We start from the raw sequence: 22,403 nt of genomic DNA, 5'->3' as shown, positions 1-22,403 counted from the left end.
CAAAGGCAGGAAGGAAGAGTGCTCAGTCATCCATGGAAAGCTGGTCTTCTTCTCCATTTGCATCAGTCACTTGATCATTCTTGAGATTGCCACATACATTACATTCCATAACGTCAGAGGAAGTAGCCTCGTCCTTAGGAGGCAAAGGAGCCAGCGTACCCCAGCAGTTTTCTCTATCACACATGTATCTGACAAAGAAATAGGCGTGGGGGAAGTCGGCATCTCCTTTCCCCAGGGAGGATTCCATGATTTGGTCATGGTGGTCCTCATCCATCACCTCGTCTATCTCCTCTTCCTCCTCCTCCTCCTCCTCCTCCTCGGCAAGATCATCATTATCATCATCAGACCAATTGGCTTCGACCTTGCAACGGTCACAATTACAAGTGAAGCCATAGTCCTCCATCAACCTCCTCTGTCTGCTGGCATAATTCTCGTTGACTGGAAAATAGCTTAAGCATATCTCCCTACCTTGCGGAACATCATGAATCATTCGAACGATAATGTCGGTGTTGTTGTGGTGCTCGGGGGAGGTGTCGACGTAGTCAAAACGACAGGCATTGGGAAGGCAGTCGTGGTTGAAGAAGGAGGCATTCGGGTAGATACCGTAAGCTCGGACAGAACGTTGGCCACCGTCATTGGAGGAAAAAGGCTCCATAAGCCCAAAGGTATTAAGCTTGTCCTTGGCCAACAATGCGGCCGTGAGTTCCACCGAGAAACCCTCAAGCGGAGGCGACGGGAAGAGGGAGGAGATGAGAGAATGCAGAAAATGAGCAGCGGCGGAGTCAGTGGCGCCAGGGGTGCCCTCAAGAGAGAGCAAAATCTGGAATTGGGCAAGAGAGACGAGGGAAAGATGGTAGGCCGCCACCAGGAAAAGGGCCTGCAGCTGGAGTTCCATGGGTTGTTCAAGCAGGAGAGAGGAACAATCTCGGAGACGAGAAAGGGCTTGGCATACCCATGGAGTGTGGGAAGAAGTGAGTGCTGCGGACAGGCAGTTTTGGCTACAGAAGACATGAAAGTGGGAGCAAGAGGGGCAAGAAACCACAGAGGGCGAAGAAGATGATAAGTTTCTGAAGCACTTCGCACAGTAGGTATTGGAAGTGGAGGGGCGAGAGGAAGAAGAAGGGTTGATCATAGGAAAAGCAGAGTAGAGGAGGATAGGGGAGTCTCTGAGGACAATTTGGCCGGCCTTCAGTGGCTGCGAAGCCACCAGACCCCTCCCTCTCCCTTCTATCTCTTCTATCCTCAGGAGCCCAGTCTCCGCCGCCGCCGATGTAGACATCTCTCTCCGCTCTGCCGCAAAGTCCCAACTCCCCACAGTCTACCACTTGATAGGGTTTTTCCAAAGCCCCAATTTTGTTTCTCGTACTTCCTCCATATGTCGTCAAGACTGAATATAAATCTTATATATATTATATACGGCAGCATCGCTCGACCCAGAGGTAGAGGTGGTACGGTATGTGATGGAAAGCCTCGACCCGTCGAGGCCCACGACAGATCCATCTTGCTCTGGATCCAGAAACTGGGATCTCTCTGTCTGCTGTTTTCTTTCTTATTTTTTCCTCTTTTCTTTTCTTTTCTTTCTTGAGCAGAATAAAGGGTATGCATTCCCAAATCAAATAACCGTAAGGTTTTTGACTAATTCATAAACAGTGATAGTAAACTCAATCAAAGGATTTTATTAGCATGAAAATTTACCAATTTGTTAGTTGATCAACACCAAACACGTATCAAACGGTACCCTAAAATACTAACCAAGCATCGGCTCGAGGGTAAATTTGTTTTGAGTAAATGGAAGATGCTTGTACATAAAAATATCAAACTACAATGCAAAGACACAGAGTACCCAATAAACATATTTAAGATCAAATCAACTGAACAAAAAGGTTTCTGGGCAATTTTTTCGTTGCATTGATTTTATTCCATTTCATAGGGTCCAATAACAGCACCATCAGGCTTTAAGAGATGCCCCCACTTTGACAAGGTCTTCAACTGCCTTCAGGATTTGTGCCTCACTCAAGCCTTCCAAACGGATGCCCCTCTCAACACCCATGTCTGTAGTATAAACAAAGGTCAAATACATGATACTAACGCATATAGTTTGAGTGCAAGGCATGGGCACAAATGATCAATGAAATATAACCGAACATGAAATGAATATATTGAACTTAGATAGTTGTGACAGGCCTAAAATTGTTTTATCAAGCACCGATTGAGGAAGTGGGAATGTCAAATGTTATATAGATGAATGTCTAGGTGCAAATCCATGACTAGGTGTTCATCAATAGCTGCGCAATTTCCAAATGCCCACACTTGTTAGGAGTAAAGAGAGTCCATCATATATCAATAAGCCAACGCCACATTTTCCATATGCTATTTGTACATCTTGAAGAAGTTTCTACATAACAAACGTTTAAGTTGCCAAAAATGACAAGGATAGGATTAGGCTATTCACTATCAAACTTCAACAATCTTCTACTTGTTATTTGCTACATCTTACGTTTGCCAGTCCAAATTAACAGACCAACTAAAACCAGACAATATAAGAACCTCAACCATGCATGTATATACCAAGTTGAGTAGCTATGTCCCCCCATCCTTGTTTTTGGTTCATTGCTGTGTTTCCTATAGGAAACCATCTTTCACTCATTATGTTTCTTGCTACAGGAGAAGAAGCAACTCGCTGATGTTTTCTTCCTGAACTAATTCTATTGAAAAAACACAAAACCAATGACAGAGAATCAATGGAGATTCATATTTCAAGAAAAAAAAAAAATTCCCCACCAATCTTTAGTCATCCGGCAAATTGTGGGAAACAAGAAAAGGAAAACAATAGGGGAAAGAAAATACAAGAAAGAGCTAGAAATTCGAGGGCAGTGACTGTAAACCCAATGGCAGCAGTTACAAATGCACATTGCCCTATCATCAATGCCAACCCACTCACTGACTCTCACTTCCATCACTGACACCTAATAAAAAATCAATGTGAGACTTGACACTCAATGCACTTTTATCATAGATAGATCATCACTTAATGTAGGATTTAGGAGGGCTTTACAATCTCCTCCACTCAAATCCCTGAGGTCCTCGTCAAAACTCATGTCATACTGAGTCTAGTGCCATATGGTGTTATTAGGTCGGTTTTAATACAATTTCTAACAGCTTAAAGAAAGCTTAAGCCACATTGGTCTGGGCTTATACTCCGAAAGCACAAGTTAATGTTACACTTGGAGATTCTTGGAATCATTATAAAATTCGAACCTAATAATAAATCAATGCGAGAATTCACTTATCGCAGTTTTATCACACTTTCGCCTATTTTTTTTTAAGGTATCACGCACGTTCACCACTATCACAGATCACCCACCTGATGTGGGATTTAGCCGGCATTAAACTCCCAACAAAAGTCCCTCAATGAAAACCCAACATATCATAATTGTAAGATAACAACCTTGCAGAAACTTGCAGTTGAGTGAAAAGAAAACAGAGAGCAAATTAATGGAGGCAAAAGGAATCTGCCATCTCACTGAAGAGAGTCGTGTACATCGCAATATGCCAAAGGGGTCATATATACAGAAAGAATACTAACTAACTAACTAACTACACCTATAGCTTTGTGCCAGCTAATAGAATATAGAAAGAATAAAAACAAATAATAATAATGAATGTACTGCAACAATTTTATTAAGTGACCTGTAGTAAAAACGACTAGTAGTTTTGGCCTCTATCGGTTAACAATAATCCTCCTAATTTAAAACTCTGGTCACCTCCATTTTTGCAGGACAAAAGATTCGTCCCCATGAATATATGCCTACATTATATGGTGGAAATACAACTGGACTTGGAGGATCATAAAGTATTTTCCACAAAGTAGGTATAGGAATTCGAGAAAAAAAAAAAAAAAGATTATGGGTGAATACACATTACATAATACTGATAGGAATTGCGAGAAAATGAAGAAATGAATATGAGCAAATGAATCTGCAATCGAGACATGAAATCTGAACATCGCCAAGATACGAAACGAAATCGAGACGAAACAAAAAGTAGTGAAACCAAACAAGAGATAGAACAAGTAAAAAGAAAAGGAGATACCATATCTAGCCCATAACTGAGGCTCAATCTCGCTGCATTCACGAATTAAGATTGGGAATTTAGGGTTGAGTGCCTTGAGATCCTTGTAGTTCTTTTCTACGAACGCTCTTTCAGAAGTTCAAAACAACAGAACAGATAAAAATCACATTCTCTCAGATTTTAAAAAAAAAAAAAAAAACCAAAAGTTTTATCTCGAATTAACCAGTAGTGATAAACAATGAAAGGGAAAAATATTTTGGCAAAAAGATGGTAGAAATGAGTAACCTAGCGGACGAGCTCGCAGGCGATGTTTGACATAGTAGGATCCGAAGCTCCTTCATATTTCGAGACAGATGTCCCCTCCACGCCATTGTTACTCTCTCTCTCTGTCCCTCCCTCCCTCCTCTCTGTCTCTAGTCTCTCATTCTGCTCTTTCCCATCGTCACCTAGCAAGGGGGTGTGAGACAAGAGGCCTAAGCACAGCATCAGCCCTTTTGACAGTTTGTGCTGGGTCGAGGCCCAACTAAAGCCCGTATGAATTACCCTGATAATCCATTGGTTCGGGAAGGTAACATTATTTATCATCCCAAGGATGGAATTTGGCTGACGACGAAGTGATAGAGGCCTACGTATTGAAGATTTAATTTGTGATTTAAATTACTTTTTAATTGTCTATTAATCATTTGATGCCTTGTTAGGAATAATAAAAGGATTATAATTTTAAAAAAATGACGTTTAACAAATTTCATACAATTTTATCCCATTCCATAAAGCATCTTTTCTTATCATCTCGTGATTTTGCACTAAGCAGCTCATCTCCATTTCACAAATTATCATCCAAAGGCATAAACATCATATAATCGCCCTAATTTCAATTCAATTAGGTAAAAGTGTACAAGTCCCATCAAACTCAGGTAAAGAGAAGGGTGCGCAGGAAGAGGGGAGTGGGGGTTGCCTAGGGAGAGTTATACTCAGCCTTAGCACGCACAGAATCAGTGATAAAGTATCATAATATTAGAGAAATATCCTAAATGAAGTCCCAACGGTAGAATTATCAGCCGCTGCAAAAGGGGCAACGAGCTTTCCTGAGGACTGAGGAGACTGGATTCCAAAGCTACCACCCTTCACTCCTGCAAACACAGAAAGAAAAGCATTAGTATCATAGCCTTTACCACAAAGCAAAAAATTCCAGTTGCTTGATGGCAACAAGCATTCCACTAACATGATATTTGATCCTCAAAACTTCTAAGTTATGCACCAGGTAAGGAATGAAGGCAGCAATACACACTACATCTCTCCTATCACCCAATATCATGTGTTTCTGTGTGTAGGAAGATCCAATAGTGTAATACAGTCCCACAACCACCTCTGCATCATCGAGGAACTTGATAAAAACAAGATGACCTTTGTGGCATATCAACATATTTCCAAAAGATGTTCATTTAAATAAAAGCCCCTCATGTACGCATGTGCAAAACATGGAAAATTCATTCTGAAACATCAGGAAACATATGCACATCCTGAGGTATCATTAAAATGAGAATATAATCTTATAAGCGAGGCTGGGGAACCATATCATCCCCTACAAATCTTATAAGCTACACTTTTACCACTTAAAAGGGAATCAGCTGCTTGTCCTATTCTAAGGATCCAAGAATGACTGCACCAAATTTGTAGAAATATCCATCATAACATCACAGGATAAATCTAGAGAAAATCTAGTTAACTGTGACAGAATATGTCACCAATTGAAGGAACACTGTACTTATCACATGATACAAACAATATTCATGCCACTAGCATCCTTCAAAAGCTGCCTTTAAAAGACACAATGAAGGCAGGCTTTCATGTACCAGTCATGAGACTCATGCAGAAGGCAGAACACTAGGAAGTTGTGAAAAAAGTCTATTGGATGAATTAACTGTATTCCAAGATCCTATAGTTCTAAAAATTATTTCATAACACTCAAGCATAGGCTAGTCACATCATACATTGGACACTATCCAGCTGTTCAAGTAACATGGAGAATCAGAGTAATACAAGTTCTCAGCCTGTCTCCAATTCTGCCACCTCTGCTTTTGATCACATATGCGCACATTTATACATATTCTATTCGTGGTGTGCACGTGTGTGTGTAGAGAGATGGATGAAATGGTGGTACAAATGAAAGTGAAACAGTCCAAAAGCAACAGGAAGTCATACTTGTTCCATGGGTACAGGTTCATTATTCCTTTGTTCCTCCACGTCTTTTGGCTCACTGTCACCCTCATTCTGACTATCGGAGTCCATATTATCGTCCTTTTGTTTGACACCATTTGCCTGAGTATCCTCAACCAAAGCTTGCAAATCTGAAGGAAGCTGACCTGACTTCAATGCCTGCTCACCAAAACCAGATTAAAAGTGATATGTTACTACTAAGCACAAAAAAACAAAGCTTAATTAATAATTCCAAAACATAATGAAAACGTGAGGACCTTTTCAAGTCTTGCAACCTCTTCAAGAGTCTGTGAATTCACAATGGCAGCCTGCAAACAAATGAAACCTTAGCAAATCTAAATAACAATGTCAGTGGGTTGTTGTGCTAGTCTCTCCGGGGGTTTAGGTTCCATGGGTGAGTCCTAAGGCCTCTGCCATGGGGTGGTTCCCCCGTCATAAAAAAAAATTAAAAAAAAAAAGGATGCGTACTTATGTAAGCATCCAATAATTTTATTTTATTTTTATATCAGGTTACTCACTTTTCATCCAATAATACTTATCAAAAAAAAAAAACTTTTCATCCAATAATACAACCATCCCAAAAACGAAATAGAGCTCTCAACACTCTCCAAGCAAGCTCAATGCATTGGAAGTCTTGACTATTCCTTTCTAAGCATCCACAAATGGCACCACAAATATAATATATATATATATAAACTTGCATATTCATCAATTATTATAAGAACACTGTTACTAATATCCTCTTGTCGTCTTAGGGAAAGAAGAAAACACCCTATCTTGCCTACTAAATAACCCACATAATTATCTGCCTTTACAAAATCCAAGCACGATATTATCTTCAAAATTGTTTTTTCACTAATACAGAGTAAAAGGTGGCAGAATAAGAAAAGTACACCGTGTGAAAATATGACAAAGTTGTTGCATGCATTCGAATCTAGTTATAAATGTATGTTATTCACATATAAATGAATGCATGTAAATATACCCCAGCCAGATAATAATCAGATAAGGCTTTTCTTTGGAGGAAACATTTGTGGAAATCAAACTTAAATAAGAAACCAGTAATGAATTCTGCAAACAGGTGAATGGTTTCATATTACCCAAAACTGTCATTCATGGCCAGCAGCCCCTAACTGCACTACAATCACTGATCTGTGCAGTTACATTAATACCTTGATAGCTATTATTTGCTCTGGTGTTGGGCCAGCCACTTTTGGAGTTTGTTCTTCCTCTGAAACTTCTGAAACTTTGGGTACCTCAACAGGTGTTAAAGTCTTTGCGGATTCCTTTTTAATCTCTTCCTCAACTTCTTTAGATGCAAACAAATTTCTTGCTTCCATTCTCTCCTGTAGTTTATGAAATATGATTATCAAAATGAAGGTACATAATAGAGGCAGAGGAGAGTTAAAAAGAATGACAATTGTGGAAGTATCATATCATAGTTGTACATAGTTTTCTAGAGTCTCCATAATGATAAGTTTCGCACACCATTTTTAAATCAGAAATCTAACTTTTGGTCATATCTGGGAATAAAAAAATTCTTTGAATAACTAAGAGTAAGCTTCTTTAAAATTTGGGGTAATAATCATAACTATGCAAACTCAAGATAATGAGAGTGTAATTAAGCAAGACAGTCTAAGGCTACCTTACAATTTTAACAATATAAGAAAGCAGCAGCATGCGCAGAAAACCAAGACTGAGTTTTGGCACAATAAAAAATCTTACCTTGTTTTTCACCTTCTTGAAATCTAGAACCCGAAGGAACTTTAATTTGTTAATGACATACAGCCGATAATTTGGTTTCTTTGTGATGTTATTATCTAACAGGCTAAGAAACTGCAGCTTTGGAAGGGATGCCAGAGGATCAATCTCTACCAAGTTGACAAGCCTGTTGTTCGTAAGAACTAAAGTGTGTAAATTTGGCAAGAACTCTGCAACATAAACATCGAATGAAATTATAGTAAACAGCAGGTATGCTTAATGACGCCATGACAAAAGGACAGTAAGTACCATTTGAATCTTACCTCCGATGTTGGGATTGATACGAGTAATTCTATTGTTATTTATAAGCAAGGTGCCCAAACGATTAAGATGCGGAAAGTTTTCCAGCTTAACGATCTCATTGTCAGACAAATCAATTGTGTCGAATTGGTCCTGCCAAATCCCAACACGCAAATCAAATATTAGGCTTATGGTATTCATAGTTCAAGAAAAAACAAGTTGTATATAATAAAATTCATTTGCTTAAAGCAGCGTCATATAGCTAATTTAATATTATGAAAAAACATTAAGGTGTAGGGAATTGGGGAATTCTAATTAATATGGTATGTTGTAAATCTACTAAAGTTCGAATTTTCATGAAATCTACTTATAAAAAAGAATCATCAATCATCAATAAAACCCACACCAACCCAACAAACGTACTTATCAAATATTAAACCAAAAAATACTGAGACCTCATTGCCAAATCACAATCCCATCACTTCAGTAAAGCGGGTAGTAGAAGTCAAGATTTTCCGAAATATGAAGGGGAACTTGAAATTCAGAGAGACAAAGTTGCTCACCTCAGTAGCACCCACGTTTTCTATCACGGCAATCTTGTTACCTGTCAACCAGAGGGGAAAGTTAAATTTAAGTAGGGCCATTGCGACGAGAGAGTAAGGGCTCGAACGGTGGGAGAGAGAGAGAGAGAGAGAGAGAGAGCATACCTCGAAGATCTAACTCTCGCTCCTTAACGGCATTGAAAAAATGAGGGCTTTTCCAAATCAAGTCGGCAGTGAGCCTCACCATCTTTCTCTATTCCCAGCGTCTCTGGCTGAACAAACAGTAAATTGCAGCAAGCAGCTGAGGTGATTGCTGCACCCGGACGGAGGGCTGGACGACCAACAACCCTAACAAAAAAATTTGAAGCCAAGTTGGGCAAATGCGCAGTGCGGGTTACGGCGCTGTCGCGGTTTTACGAATTAGTCCTTCTCCAGGAGTAGGCGGAAGGCTTACAAATATCAGCGTGGTATACAAAACGGGTCGGTTTATCCACTTTTTCCGATCTAAATTTATTTAGGTCTAAAAATGCGAAAGAAAATACAATTTAAACCAATAAAAGTGACTGATTGTATTTTTTTTTTTTTTACTTCATGATTAAGAAATTCACTATCAGTGAATTGATATTTTTTAAAAAAAAAAATTAAATATATAAAAATAATAATTGAAATAAAAACAAAAAAATAAAAAAATTGAATTGCACTCATCAATCAAATTCATCGGCCATTTACCGGTTCTCCTAGCATCACTCAAATGTAAAATTGTGTTTTTGGAAAATTTCTGATTTCAATTTGAGTCTCAAATTTATAATAAATCATTATGTTGATATTGTGTTTCATACACTTTTGAATCAGACCCTCAGCAACTTGAGCCTTTGATCTTGAGTCTGCAAACACAAAAGTAACTCTAAAGTCCGACGGTCAGGATGGTGATCGGGTGGAACCTCTGATGTCTAAATCAGTAGATTTTGAATGAGATAAGGCTAGCTGTAATAAACAGAGTTTAAAGAGTCCAACTGCCCTTTAGGTGTATCAGGGTTGACTTTATACATGTGTTCGGGGTCAAGTGTCTATGACTTGCGATTGGGTGGAAGGGTGTCCCTCTGGGTCTCCCCCGCTAGGTCTCATTTAATGTGGTGTGACCTTTTGATAAAATAATTAATGCAACGTAAGTCTCTGGTGTTGCCTTAAGTCCAATCCCATCGAGGTGACGTGTTTCCCCTTTTTCTTGTCTAAACAACCTCTTGTATTCCCAAAACTGTAACTCGTCCCTAACTCGACACTCATACCCAACTTGTTCAAGTCAAGAGCCCTTAGTCGAGCCATCGAGGTGCTTATCAGGATTAGGCCCTAGAAAATGGGCTTGGCTTCCCATGCCTTTAGTGGTTTAGGGAAGGCCCTCTTGACACTTGAATTGGACCTGTATTCTTGGCCCGATCTCCCAACACAATGTTCAATTTCACCCTTTTTTTTTAACATATATGATTGTCATGTCCATCTAGGGACAATGTTCAAGCATTGATTAGGTCAAAAAAGTATCTCTTGTTTGGTACCATTTTAAATGTTGTCTTTAATGATATCCAATGGCATTGCTTGATTCCCACTCCCTTCCATGCACAAGACTATATGTGAGTTCTAAAAAAATTATATTCATTATTTTTATATACTATATATCACATTTTTTTAATTTGTTTTTTTTTACTAAATATGTGGTATATAGATAATGAGTATAAATTAAAAAATAATAAAATATTTTTTTATAAAAAAAATAAAATGCGGTGTGTGCCTATATGGAGATAATGAGTAGCAAATCTCGAGCTCTAATAACTATGAAATGATCTCATCGTGCTATCAACATATTAAAGAAGAAAGTTTGAAGGAGTAGAGAAATTATATGAATAATTTAATGCTAGGTTACTTGTATTAACAAAAGAATAATACTAAAGCCACAGCTCCTAACTTCCACTGCTCCTAGCTCCTACTAGGAGCCATTGTTGGCCATTTTTATTTTTATGTTTTATTTTTTATTTTGTAATTAATGAAATATTTTTTAATAATATTGTATTTTTAAAAAAAGAATATTAAAAAGTATTAAAAAATTATATGTATATTTAAAAAAAAAAAATACACTAAAATGACAAAAGATAGCTCCCCAACGGGAGCTGGAGCGGTGGCTGAAATGCCACCCTTAACAAAAATATTTGGGAGACATGAGCCATGTCGCTAGTCGGAACTCTTGTATTAAAGGCTAATGCTCACTACCATAAATGTAAATGTTGACCCATAATGAGCTTTGGGCTAATGAGCTTTGGACTAACATGTCTAGTTAGGGAATATTTTGAGATTTTTTTAAGAATTAATCTATTATTAAGTGGAGAATACATTATTCACATATGAAAAGATTTGATTTATAAAATTTAAATTTTAAAATTTATTTTAAAATTTAAGTAGTGATGTAGAGGCCTTAAAAATTTAGAATATTAATACTCTTTTTTAATAGTCCTTAAAATAAAACCTAAGCCGTATTTTATATAATTTTGCGAAAGTAAATAAAGAAAATAAGAAATTTACGATCTTTTTAAAATGTGTTTTACAGTAAAGTCTGCTAAAGTGCGTAAGATGCAATAAAATATGTTTTAAGCCGTATTTTATGACCTTTCAAAAAAAAAAAAAAAAGCCGTATTTTATGAATGTTATTTTCGGTTTTTGCGTTTGTTGTATGAGTCCTTCTACGTCCAGGTAAGTTGCACGCCATTTGGGGCACCACTTGCTGACGTGACAGGCGAAATTATTAAAAAAAAAAACATAGAAGAAGAGGGAAATGAAATCAGAACACACTTCAGCCATTTTCATCTAACCACCTCATCCATGGATCTCCTCCACCATTTTCATCTTTTCTTGCTAACTCCTTTCTCAGTTTCTCTACTTTTATCTCTCAATTTCTCTATTTTCATCTCATGTTGAACTAGAAATCACCTCCACGCATCAATCGAGCACCAAATCCATGGCCAAAAGCCACCATGAACCGCAAGATCACCACCCTCTCCTCTCACATCAGCCTTGCAAACCACCCAATCACTGCCGTAACCACTGTATCCAACCCATGTGAACCACGGATCAGGCACCCCAACGTTTACTGTTTCAGAAACCCACAAAATCGACAGCCACTCCTCACACACACAGCCACCACGAGCAGCTCCTAGCGCCGCCATCGTCAACTTCTAACCCCACCGAGCACCGCCACAAAGTCGCCTTGGCCAACCCCTTCCTCCTCCCCTTGAACTAAAGTCCATAGCTCATCCATAAATCCACATATACTCACGAAAATGCGCAGGCTTAACTCTGTTTTTTCAGCTGAAAGAAAGCACGATTGTGCTCTCAACCTGTTGCACGACGGAGGCCTAGCGACGTCGCCACCCCCAACACCATCGTCAACTTAATTAATGTGGTTTGATACTGTTGGCTAGGAAAACAAAGACTAAAAGGGTAAGGGTTTCAATTGAGGAGGAGGAGGAGATTGGACTGGTAGGGGTTAGGGTTAATGATTTCAGTCTTCATAGGGAAAGAGGATAAAGTCTGGAGGAGAAGATCGGACTGGTTTGGCACTTGAGATGTTGATGGTCTGCTGCTGGAAGAAGGAGATTTTGGTGGAAATGAGAATAAATTTCGCATTTGATGAAGACCAAGGTCACCTCCCGCTCCAGACGATGCTATGCAACTCTATTAATGAAACGCACCGTCTCATTTGATAGGTCAATAATAGTGCGTCGGGTGGTATGCATATAACTAGACTTTTTCTTGCTGTATTGTTTGGAGATTTAGTAAATAATTATATGAATTTTAAAAGTTTAATATATTTTAATTGAAGTTAATTTTTTTGTTTTAAAATAAAATTGAAATTCGAGCCTTTGGTATAATCATCTCGTGGCAAGGATCCGTATTCAAGCATGATGAGAACCGACGGATCTCTAATAAACGGCACAGATTCTACGAGGTGATGTGTAATTTTAGGAGGCGAGGGAGTCCCAGAGCTCGGGGCCACGTCGACGAAAGGACATAAAAACGACGCGACTGGAATCGTCATGTGAGCTCGACTTTGAGTAACATACGAAGCGAAGCGATTCGATTCGAAGAAACCCCGAGAGAGCTCACAAGAGAGAGAGAGGATTCCAGATTCCAATCCGGAGCCGTGCTAATTGTGTCAGTGATTTAGTTTTACGACACAAATCATAGCGGGGGAAAGGACGTGAGGAGGAAGATATGGGACAGAGACCAGTAAGCATTGCTCCATCATGGCTATTTCTATTGCTTTCATTACTTCTTGCCTGGGCGATGGTATCTCCTGCCGACTCTGTTCGTTCTGGTAATAATAATAACTCTTCGTCCACGGGAGCTTTATATTGGTCCACCGCAAAGGAGGAGGCGGATCTGCTTCGCAACCCTCATGCACGGGACGATTCCCCCGAGGCTGTCGCGAACGACGACTCCGACGGCGGCTTTTCTTCCCTCGAAGGAATGTTACAGTGGGCTATTGGTAATTGTAATCCCTTCTTTCTTTTTTCCCTTTCCACTTTCATGGCTAGCTGATTATTTGCTACAATTAACGACTATTATGCTACTATTCGTAGCACTTAGTTTGTAACTAGGCTCTCTTTTGTATACCCCTGTGAACTCGGGCTTTGCCTATTTACGTGGATCAATAAAATCTTTTACTTATAAAAAAAAAAAAAAAATTGCTCCAATGGTGTCGTTTCTTAATATTACTATTTAGAGATAGGGGCTTGGTTATTATCAATTGATATATTTAGCCTAACTGGCCAAATAGAGTACCTATCGACTCCATGCCCAGATGGCACTGGTTCATTCTGGATAGCTTACTGCATTCAATTCTGGTGAATGAGAAGTTATGACGGGTTTGTGACCCAGAAGGATACTAATACCATTTTATCGGAATCCCTTAATTACAATGTTGATGACAATGGAAAATACGGACTCCTATACTTGATATTTAACTCGTGGTTTTAAATGCAAACTTCTATTTTTTCTTATGTCGAGTATCTCTACTGAAGTGTTTCTCTTGTAAATGAATCAGGTCATTCTGATCCCGCAAAATTAAAGAAAGCATCTGAAGATGTCAAACGACTATCACCCAGTGAGCTAAAAAAGCGACAAATAGAACTAAAGGTGGGAAACTATTAAAATGTTCATGGGTAGCAAATCACAAAAGTACTGTTTATCTTGCATATTCATTTGTGCCATGAAGAATTAGAACAAGTAATTCATCTATATGAGCATATTGTATCTTATTTATGATTTTTGTGTTCTTTTACATTATCTTCTTCTTCTTTTTTTTTTTTTTTTTTTTTTTTATGTCGGGGAACCTCTCCAAGGTAGGACCCTTTGGACCCCCCTGCAGAATAAACTCCGGTCCTGTGCACCGCACCCTGGGAAGTTTCATTATCTTTGATTTTTGTTGAGTGCTTCTCTTGTTCACTCTAGGCTTTGGTTGTGCCTATCAAAAACATTATGCTTTGAAATTTACTTTTTTTGGGATTGTCTGCTTGAAACTTCTGTTATTCTTCACCATCTAGTGCCAATAACCTTTTTTAGGTCATGATAGTCTCATCCTATTGGTGCCCTCCTCTTGATTCCATTCTTTCCTTCATACCAATGCATTTATAGATTTTCTTTTTGTGATACCCCATATGATAAGGATAAGGGTAGGTATGAATGAGATCCCAAATTGTTTGGGAAAGAGAAGTTATTGCTCTTTATAAGGTTCCAATTGTCTCATTGACTAGTTATTTTGTAATATAGGCCATGTGGTTTGGGCCTTCTATTGGGGCGTTACAAATGATATCAGAGACTATCCCAACTAGAAATGTGAGAGCTGTGCCACCTACAACGGACAGGTCTGACAAGAATGTAGGGAATTTAAGGGGGGGTGGGAGATTGTGATACCCCATATGATAAGTATAAGGGTAGGTGGTATATGAGATCCCACATTGTTTGGGAAAAAGTTCTTGCTCTTTATAAAGTTTTAATTGTATCATTGACTAGTCCTTTTGAAGCATAGACTATGTGGTTTGGGTCTTCCAGTTGGGCGTTACACTTTTTCATCCATGTGTGATGGTTACTTCTTTATTTTTTGGTGAGAGTGCAAGTTTTCTAATTTGTCACTGCAAAATTTTATCTTAGGTTATGAAGTAAACACAATATGTGATATCAGTCCCTACAAGATTATTTTGCATGAATCAAATGAATTGAACCTTCAGCTAATGCATGTAATATGTCATATATGGGGTAGACTCTAGCAAGTGTTTTTGTGCTTCTGCATTATGTCATATTTTGGGTAGACTCTAGCAAGTGTGTTTGTCCTTATGTGCTGTGTCACATGCACCTGTTCAGTGTGTTTGCTGGAGATATATGATGTATCTGTTGTGCTTAAATGACTTACCGGAAAAAAATCTATTATGCTTAAACAGGACCTGATGGAGAAGTTAAGAATGCCGTCGGATGCGCAGTTGATGCAAATTGCTATAGATGACTTAAATAATTCCTCTTTGTCTTTGGAAGATCGTGAACGTGCTCTAAAGGAGCTTCTAATACTTGTCGAGCCAATAGATAATGCAAATGGTAGGTGTGAATATTTTACTTCTCATCGATCTGCAAGTTTTGCTTGAAGATGTGCAAGTTTTACTTCACAGTAGATAAGACTTTGAAACCTGGCGATGTGGCCTGCGGTTTGAAAGTCATGCAGACCTTCAAGTGGGTATGTCAGACTAATAGCATTATCATATGCAAAAGAGTTGGGTGGCTTGCCAGATTAATGGCATTGTTGGATGCGAATGAGTTGGGTCGCTTGTCAAGCAAATCCCTTCTGTTGCAGAATAGGGTTCTTTCATATAGTTAGATTGTTTGTGTTTCTTGTCATAGGGGATAGGTACTCACAGTTGTTCTTGCTAGCACCATATGAACTAAGTGGGAGCATTCTAAAATGATTATTCCAGCCGCAGCATTAATTAGCTAATTTCATATCATATCATGTTCATAATATTTATCGGACTGACACTTACTAAAAAAAGGAATTGACGAACCGGCAAGGCAGCTTTTGACATTTCATACCTCCACCTTTTTCTAAATATATGCCCCAAGTTATTTGTGTATATCTTGCTCATTGATAAACCATTGCAGTTTAATTGTTGGCATGTTGTTACTTTTTCTGAAAATTTGAAATCTTATGAACCTTGAGGTGTTTTGTTCTTTTATTTATTTTATCCTGAAAATTAGTTGCTGACATATTTAAACTTGTGTTTGTAAGATTTGAAGAAACTTGGGGGCCTTGATGTGGTTATACAAGAGCTTAATCACGGCGACCAAGATATTAGGAGACTTGCTGCATGGATTATTGGGAAAGCCAGTCAGAATAATGCGGTTGTTCAGAAGCAGGTATGAAATGTTTGTTTTCTGAACCTATTGAGTTGCAAAAAGGTTCATGTTTCATATTCTCTACCCGTACTGTGAAACGTGTGCTTTCATGAAATTAAGTGAGAGGCGCTTGAAAGAAATCTAATTTAAAAGTCTGCAACTCTCTCAGGTCCTGGAACTTGGGGCACTGGCAAAGCTAATGAAGATGGTAAAATCTAGTTCAACAGAAGAATCCATCAAAGCATTATATGCTGTTTCAGCACTGATCCGAAACAATCCAGCTGGCCAGGAATTGTTCTATGCAGAAGCTGGATATATGATGCTTCAGGTGACCTACATTAGAATGAGAAAAAAGATTTGAGATTATTCATATAGCGCCGAGTATTGCAACTGACAGTTGCTATTTCTTAGGACATTCTGAGCAATTCAAGCATTGATATCAGACTGCGCAGGAAAGCTGTCATTCTTGTGGGTGATCTGACAGAGTGTCAGTTAGAAAATGTGGTTAAAGCTGACCTTCCGTTTTTCAGCAATCAAATTTTCTTGAAGTCTGTAGTTGACCTAATGGCATCAGATGATCTTGATCTACAGGAGAAGGTGGTTGACCATTAATCTTATTAGACACTATATTTGTTTCTAATAACAAAACGATACATGCTGTCCTGCACTACTAACTCTTAGAAATAGTGTAGAATCTTGAAAATGGAGTTCAGTTTATTTGCTGGAAATTCTGCTGTTTTGTTCTAATCTAATATGTGCAGCAATTGAGATGCATTGCAGGCACTTGTTGCAATTAAGAATCTTTTGCAACTCAGGGTGGCCGAACCACTAGTTTTGAAGGACTTTTGTGGTTTAGGTGGTGCATTAGAGAGAATGAGTCTGCAACTTCAAAAGTTAATGGCAGAGGAAGATGTCAAGGATTATGCAATGGACGTGGATAGCCTCCGGAGTGAAGTGGAGCAGATTTTCCATTCAAAGTTGGGAAAGGTATTAATTGGCACTTGCTTGGTTGATGTGATTTGTTGAACTTTCATTTAACTTGAAAGCTTTGTAACTGACAGGAAACACAGGTTCCAACATAATGATACATTCGTCCTGCACCGGCATATGCGGGACTAGGCATCTGGCTACTATGCTCATAATGGATGCCTTGCTGGATAACAGTCTTATGCGCCTTTTTTTTGGTTGCGGGGTTCTTTGTAGACTGACGTGAATCTGTATGTTTACTGGATAGGAGAGAGAGAGAGAGAGAGAGAGAGAGAGAGAGAGAGAAAAGGACTGATTATTAGATGAATTGTATTTTTTTTTTTTAAGTCTATTTATGATATAAAGGAAGTCTTGATCTGAGCCCTTTGCACAGTTTGCTTTCTCTATCTTTAATTTCTGACCTGCTCAAACCGAAATTTCTGTCAATGTACAATGGCAAGAAGTCAGGACTCAGTAGTGCATCGTTTCTGTATAATAAATATGTGTATCTACGTAGATGGTTGATGACTTTCAATCTTCCTAGTCCTTTCGGCCTTTCTTTCCCCGTTTATTACTAGCGTCCGTTGTCTTAATACCGGCATATTGCGTATGGGTGCTGCTACCTTGCTCGAATCCTGTCTCCCAAGTGTACCGATGAGTGCATTTGTTTTTGTTTCTTGAAAATATTTGTGTTTTTTTAAATATTAAAAAACACATAAATTCTAAAAATAAGTATATGCACTTATCGATACATTTGGAGGCATCGGGTTTCGAGCAACATGGCATTAGTCTATCCATTGCATGTATCTCGAGATGTTGCGAAAATAGAGAATTTTAGAAATTAGAATTTGTTATAAACCATTTTGTATTGTATGACCATATTTAACCGTCGTAATTGACCAAGTCATAGTCGTCAATTAAGACTTTTGTAAACTTATATATATGGGTGTATCTAAGTTCATTTGATATGAATCAATAAGAATGACTCTCTATCATTCTCTCTCTATCTTTGAAACTCTCTCTTTTCTCAGTTTATAACACGTTATCAGCACGATTCTCGTGTTCTTCCTCGTCTCTCCCAACTTCATCTTCTTCCTCTGTCTCCAGAATATTTAGCCCATCTCTAAAGGCCAGTTTTTTTGTCGGCAAGGCACGCCAGTTTCCATGGCCATGTTCTTCGAGAGCTCGTCTCTGGACTTCACAAAATCACCGATACGATGCTGTCCATGCTTCAGTGACTCGACGAACTGGAGGAAACCGATTTCAGTAATCAAAGGGTGGTTCTCGCCCTCTATGAAGCCATGTGCTCACACGACGTAACCACGATGCACCAGATCGTCGTCGAGTCGGTCACGACGATCTGATGAGTAGCCACCGCACAATACTTCCGACAGAAATCATAGACCAGCCAGAGAGGTGTTGACTTCTTCAGATTTAGATTTGAAAATGTGCTGAAAAGGGAAAATAGAGGAAGGAGATGCTGAAAGCTCACCGAGAACCACTCCATGCCGCTTGGTGTCTCTGTTTTGATATTTATTCTTGAATTTGACCGGATCTCGAAGGAGAGAGCGCCGGAGTTTGGGCTGATTCAGAGGACGTTGTCGGTGGGTCTTGTAGTGGCTCAAACGCATAGAACAAGCCAGAGCATACCCACGTCACCCAGGAAGAAGCTCACGAAAACGTTAGTTTTCTTTTAGTTTCTTCCTTTAATTTGGCTAATTATTTTGTCTACTCTCGTTTTGAAGGAAATATCGGAAGCGTAATTCTGAGCCAGAGTTGCAGAAGAAAAGATGAACAGGTTTCTAGCGAGACATGATGATGGTGGCTGCTCATGATTTGTCAACGTAGAACCAGTTGTTTCAAACACAACTTAGTGGCAAACACGAGCTTCAAAGTTGTGACCAGATTCATTAATTAAATATGGTAGAAAAGAAACTTGGCATAAAAGTTAAAAATAGGTTGTTGGAAAAAGCCGCATGACATCTTAGAATTTTTCCCTAATCCACTAACGTTGGTTTCCCTGATTCACCTTAGTTTTCTTTATCTCTCTCTAACAAGTTGATGAGGCTTTTAAAAAGTATGACTTTTGCACATTAATTTATGAAAAATGGCATGAGGGAATAGCCGTAGCTTTATTAAAGTAACAACATGCAATTTCTTAGACTTAGAGCATCAGTAGTGGGCTCAACATTCTTTAGCTAAAATTTAGCTAGAGAATTCACTTTTACAAATTTTAACTAGTCACTTTTTACAACATCAAATAATAGGCTCAACAAATCTTTCACTATTCTATTAAAATATTGATTTTGAACTTTTTGTATATTTTAATTCTAATTATAATTTCTCCAACGGCTAGTATTTTCACTATTCGGTTTCAGTACAATACACTACTAGTATTTTCATCAGTAATGCTTTTATCAAATTCATTACACCAAAATCACATCCAGGAATTCAAAATAAGCTTGAGAATTAAAAAAAAAAAAAAGTAACTCGATGGCAGCATGAATTCCAGAAATCGCATCTGAAAAAATTTCAGTTGAGAATTCAAAAATAAATAAATCAAAGCTTGAGAATTACATCAAGAAATCGCATAAAAAAAAAAAAAAAGGAAATTGCATCAGAAGAAATCGCATCACAAGAAAATCAGAAGAAATCACATAAAAAAAAACAAAAAAAAAACAAAACAGAGCTCACCGGTGCTCTTTAAACTCGGAGTGGCGTTGTCGTTCGGTGCTGCAGCTGGGAGACAACGGAGAGAGTTCCGTCCGATGCTAGAACGTTTAGCTCCTTCGGTGCTGCAGCTGGGAGACAACGGAGAGAGTGAGGTTTGGTTCGTTCGGTGCTGCGGCCGGGTCCGGTGTTGCGGCTGGGTTCGTTGCTGCGGCTGGGTGAGGTGCTGCGGCTAGGTTCGGCTGGGAGATGAGTTTCGAAGTTTCTGATTTACAGTGAGGGAGTGAGGGAAATGAAAGGGAAAGGCAGAGGCGGGAGAGAATTGGGTTTTGCGGGAACAATTATTTTACTCCAAAAATAATGTTTAGCTAGTGAAGTTGGCTCAATAAATTTGGCCAGTTATTTGGTTGAAGGCCAAATTTACTGTAGCTTTGTTGAGTTTATTGTAGGACTTTTTTTCACATTTTGGTTATTTTTTGGATATATTTTAATTTTGTTGAGCCCAATACTAGTGCTCTTATTCTACAAATGACTTGTTAGTAGGTGGCCGTAGCTTTATTAAAGTAGCAATATACAATTTCTTAGACTTATTCTAGAGATGACTTGTTAGTAGGTAGCCTCTGCAGGAGCAATTATGGCATCAACTTAAAGGAAGTGTATTTATTTGTGTGTCCATAATTTTGACAGCGAGGAGTCTGACCATTGATGGATAAATGAGACATCTTTACGGGCAACAGTCTGATGGTCCCTTTTTATAAGAGATAGAGTGCACGAAGTTCATATGATATTGAAGATTGTAATCTTCTATTTCAAGTAAGTTTTTTTTAAAATATCATTTGAAATATTTAAGGTGTGTATTGATGAATTAAAATTTTTATAATTCATATTTTAATTATATCTGTGATTAATTTTTATTCACATAGTTTATATACAAGTTTTATTTATTTATACTTGTTATGAATTATTGATGATAAGATTCATCTTGGAATGGAAATGGAGCATCCCTGAAGGATCGCCCTAAATCAATAATAGCTTTTGAGTATCTCATAGTTTAAATGATTGATACTTGTACCAAAAACTCATTATGATTTATGCACCTGAAGTTGCATAATTGAAATTGTGGAAATAATATATATTTTTGAATGAACGTCTCGAATGTGCTCCTGAAGTAGCAATATCGAATATGCTCCTGAAGTAGCAATATGAAATGCAAACGTTCACAATATATTCTAAATTTATATATGGTCTTTTAATGACTGATCAAAATAATGAGTTTTTGATAAGAATCATTAGTCACGTCTTACTATATCTACATCATTCCCTGAAGTGAATGATAATGAATTTATATCATTCTATTCCCTGAAATAAAAAGAATGATGCTTTTCATTCAAAGAAACTAAGAGATTAGACGTGATAATGAATATCTTTTCAGACCAGAAGCTAGTATTGGAAAAGCTGTAAGCTTTCTCTTTGAGATGATATTATACAAATTATTGAATCAAATATTAAGATGCATCAAAAGGTGATATGATTCAAAATATTTGTATCTTTTCATGGTTATCTTGATCATCCAAAATCAATTACAATAAGTCGAATGATTTTCATATGGACGTCCATAAAAGAACCAGAAGATTCTTTTACTATAAAGTTTTACCATCAGAAGTGGAAAGAAAAATTTGGCAGAAGCAAATAAGATGAAATAATTCGACGCTATCTTGATTATCATATGTGAACCAGAAGTTCAGATGATAATTAAATTTTGGATACAATAAGATAAAAATGTTTCATATTCTAGCTGCTAAAATCCCAGTGAGGATTGAAGTCCCTGTAGAACAATTAAGAAATTCAACAGTCTAAAGACATGTTTAAAGGCATGTGAGACGTATTGATACAAAAGATAAAGCATCTCAAAAGAGAAAAGCACAAATAATTTGGTGCTCATGAAGAGGCCATATCCACAGAACAAGCAATAAAGTTCATCCAAATTTTCTATATAAAATTCTCCTATATAAACTCTTGAAGAGTATAAATCTCCTGAAGAGTGCCTCCTGAAGAGATTTTTCATGAAAATGTCTTCCCTTGAAGAGGGACAGGTACCTGAAAATAACGAGATCTCGTTATATTTCATGAATAATGGAGAAATTATGGATAGAAATAAAATCGTTGTCGACAACGTATATCCATATGAGATGGCAATTGACATTACCAGAAGTAATGGAAAAAGTGAATCAAGAATCGTCGAAGAATACGACGTAAAATATTGACCAAATTTGAAAGAAACAATTCCTGTAGAATTGATTCACTAGTAAAATATGATGCATCGGGACTTATAGTCCAAACACCTAAAGAGGTGATGCTTGTTGAATGTCAGTGGGTATTTATAGAAAGGAAATAAAAGTGTGATATATAAATCACGAATCAGTTTCTCAATTCCTGCAGAATTGATATCACAAAGTAAAATGTGATAAATATGAACTTGAAGTCCAAACACCTAAAGAGGTGATTTTTGTG

The 22,403-nt window shown here is 37.9% G+C and overlaps 4 protein-coding genes across 4 annotated transcripts; 1 reads left to right on the top strand and 3 right to left on the bottom strand.

The window, feature by feature from the left end:
• On the bottom strand, window positions 1–1,512 carry LOC122309769 (histone-lysine N-methyltransferase ASHR2). The gene has a single exon (XM_043123417.1). It carries the CDS (start codon window positions 1,277–1,279, stop codon window positions 23–25), a length of 1,257 nt encoding a protein of 418 aa, XP_042979351.1. The 5' UTR covers window positions 1,280–1,512; the 3' UTR covers window positions 1–22.
• Window positions 1,513–1,656: 144 nt separating this feature from the next.
• Window positions 1,657–4,520, bottom strand: LOC122309775 (NADH dehydrogenase [ubiquinone] 1 alpha subcomplex subunit 2-like). The gene is made up of 3 exons (XM_043123426.1): window positions 4,357–4,520; window positions 4,093–4,199; window positions 1,657–2,052 (listed from the first exon to the last, which is right to left on the bottom strand). The coding sequence occupies exons 1-3, from the start codon at window positions 4,440–4,442 to the stop codon at window positions 1,949–1,951; spliced, it is 297 nt and encodes a 98-aa protein (XP_042979360.1). The 5' UTR covers window positions 4,443–4,520; the 3' UTR covers window positions 1,657–1,948.
• Window positions 4,521–4,901: 381 nt separating this feature from the next.
• On the bottom strand, window positions 4,902–9,266 carry LOC122309772 (U2 small nuclear ribonucleoprotein A'). The gene is made up of 8 exons (XM_043123421.1): window positions 8,997–9,266; window positions 8,853–8,893; window positions 8,313–8,442; window positions 8,014–8,219; window positions 7,461–7,634; window positions 6,546–6,596; window positions 6,274–6,447; window positions 4,902–5,201 (listed from the first exon to the last, which is right to left on the bottom strand). Exons 1-8 carry the CDS (start codon window positions 9,076–9,078, stop codon window positions 5,196–5,198), a joined length of 864 nt encoding a protein of 287 aa, XP_042979355.1. The 5' UTR covers window positions 9,079–9,266; the 3' UTR covers window positions 4,902–5,195.
• Window positions 9,267–11,685: 2,419 nt separating this feature from the next.
• LOC122309770 (hsp70 nucleotide exchange factor FES1) lies at window positions 11,686–17,615 on the top strand. Its single transcript, XM_043123418.1, has 8 exons — window positions 11,686–13,362; window positions 13,921–14,012; window positions 15,314–15,464; window positions 16,150–16,277; window positions 16,426–16,584; window positions 16,668–16,853; window positions 17,037–17,243; window positions 17,318–17,615. The coding sequence occupies exons 1-8, from the start codon at window positions 13,089–13,091 to the stop codon at window positions 17,336–17,338; spliced, it is 1,218 nt and encodes a 405-aa protein (XP_042979352.1). The 5' UTR covers window positions 11,686–13,088; the 3' UTR covers window positions 17,339–17,615.
• The last annotated feature ends 4,788 nt before the right edge of the window (window positions 17,616–22,403 follow it).

The sequence above is a fragment of the Carya illinoinensis genome, chromosome 5 (genome assembly GCF_018687715.1).
Source record: "Carya illinoinensis cultivar Pawnee chromosome 5, C.illinoinensisPawnee_v1, whole genome shotgun sequence".
NCBI classification, from domain to species: Eukaryota; Viridiplantae; Streptophyta; class Magnoliopsida; order Fagales; family Juglandaceae; genus Carya; species Carya illinoinensis.
Note: the sequence above shows the minus strand (reverse complement) of the source record. Positions and strands in the feature narration are given on the sequence as shown.

What these genes read in the sequence shown, in the direction of transcription:
- LOC122309769 (XM_043123417.1), bottom strand. Translation starts at nt 1,279, where the DNA reads ATGTCTACATCGGCGGCGGCGGAGACTGGGCTCCTGAGGATAGAAGAG.
- LOC122309775 (XM_043123426.1), bottom strand. Translation starts at nt 4,442, where the DNA reads ATGGCGTGGAGGGGACATCTGTCTCGAAATATGAAGGAGCTTCGGATC. An exon ending in CCTGCGAGCTCGTCCGCTAG is followed by an intron (nt 4,200 to 4,356) that starts GTTACTCATTTC and finishes AACTTCTGAAAG; the next exon opens with AGCGTTCGTAGAAAAGAACT. An exon ending in TCAGTTATGGGCTAGATATG is followed by an intron (nt 2,053 to 4,092) that starts GTATCTCCTTTT and finishes TTTATACTACAG; the next exon opens with ACATGGGTGTTGAGAGGGGC.
- LOC122309772 (XM_043123421.1), bottom strand. Translation starts at nt 9,078, where the DNA reads ATGGTGAGGCTCACTGCCGACTTGATTTGGAAAAGCCCTCATTTTTTC. An exon ending in TCAAGAAGGTGAAAAACAAG is followed by an intron (nt 7,635 to 8,013) that starts GTAAGATTTTTT and finishes CATAAACTACAG; the next exon opens with GAGAGAATGGAAGCAAGAAA. An exon ending in AGGTTGCAAGACTTGAAAAG is followed by an intron (nt 6,448 to 6,545) that starts GTCCTCACGTTT and finishes TTTGGTGAGCAG; the next exon opens with GCATTGAAGTCAGGTCAGCT.
- LOC122309770 (XM_043123418.1), top strand. Translation starts at nt 13,089, where the DNA reads ATGGGACAGAGACCAGTAAGCATTGCTCCATCATGGCTATTTCTATTG. An exon ending in ATGCGGTTGTTCAGAAGCAG is followed by an intron (nt 16,278 to 16,425) that starts GTATGAAATGTT and finishes CAACTCTCTCAG; the next exon opens with GTCCTGGAACTTGGGGCACT. An exon ending in TCCATTCAAAGTTGGGAAAG is followed by an intron (nt 17,244 to 17,317) that starts GTATTAATTGGC and finishes TGTAACTGACAG; the next exon opens with GAAACACAGGTTCCAACATA.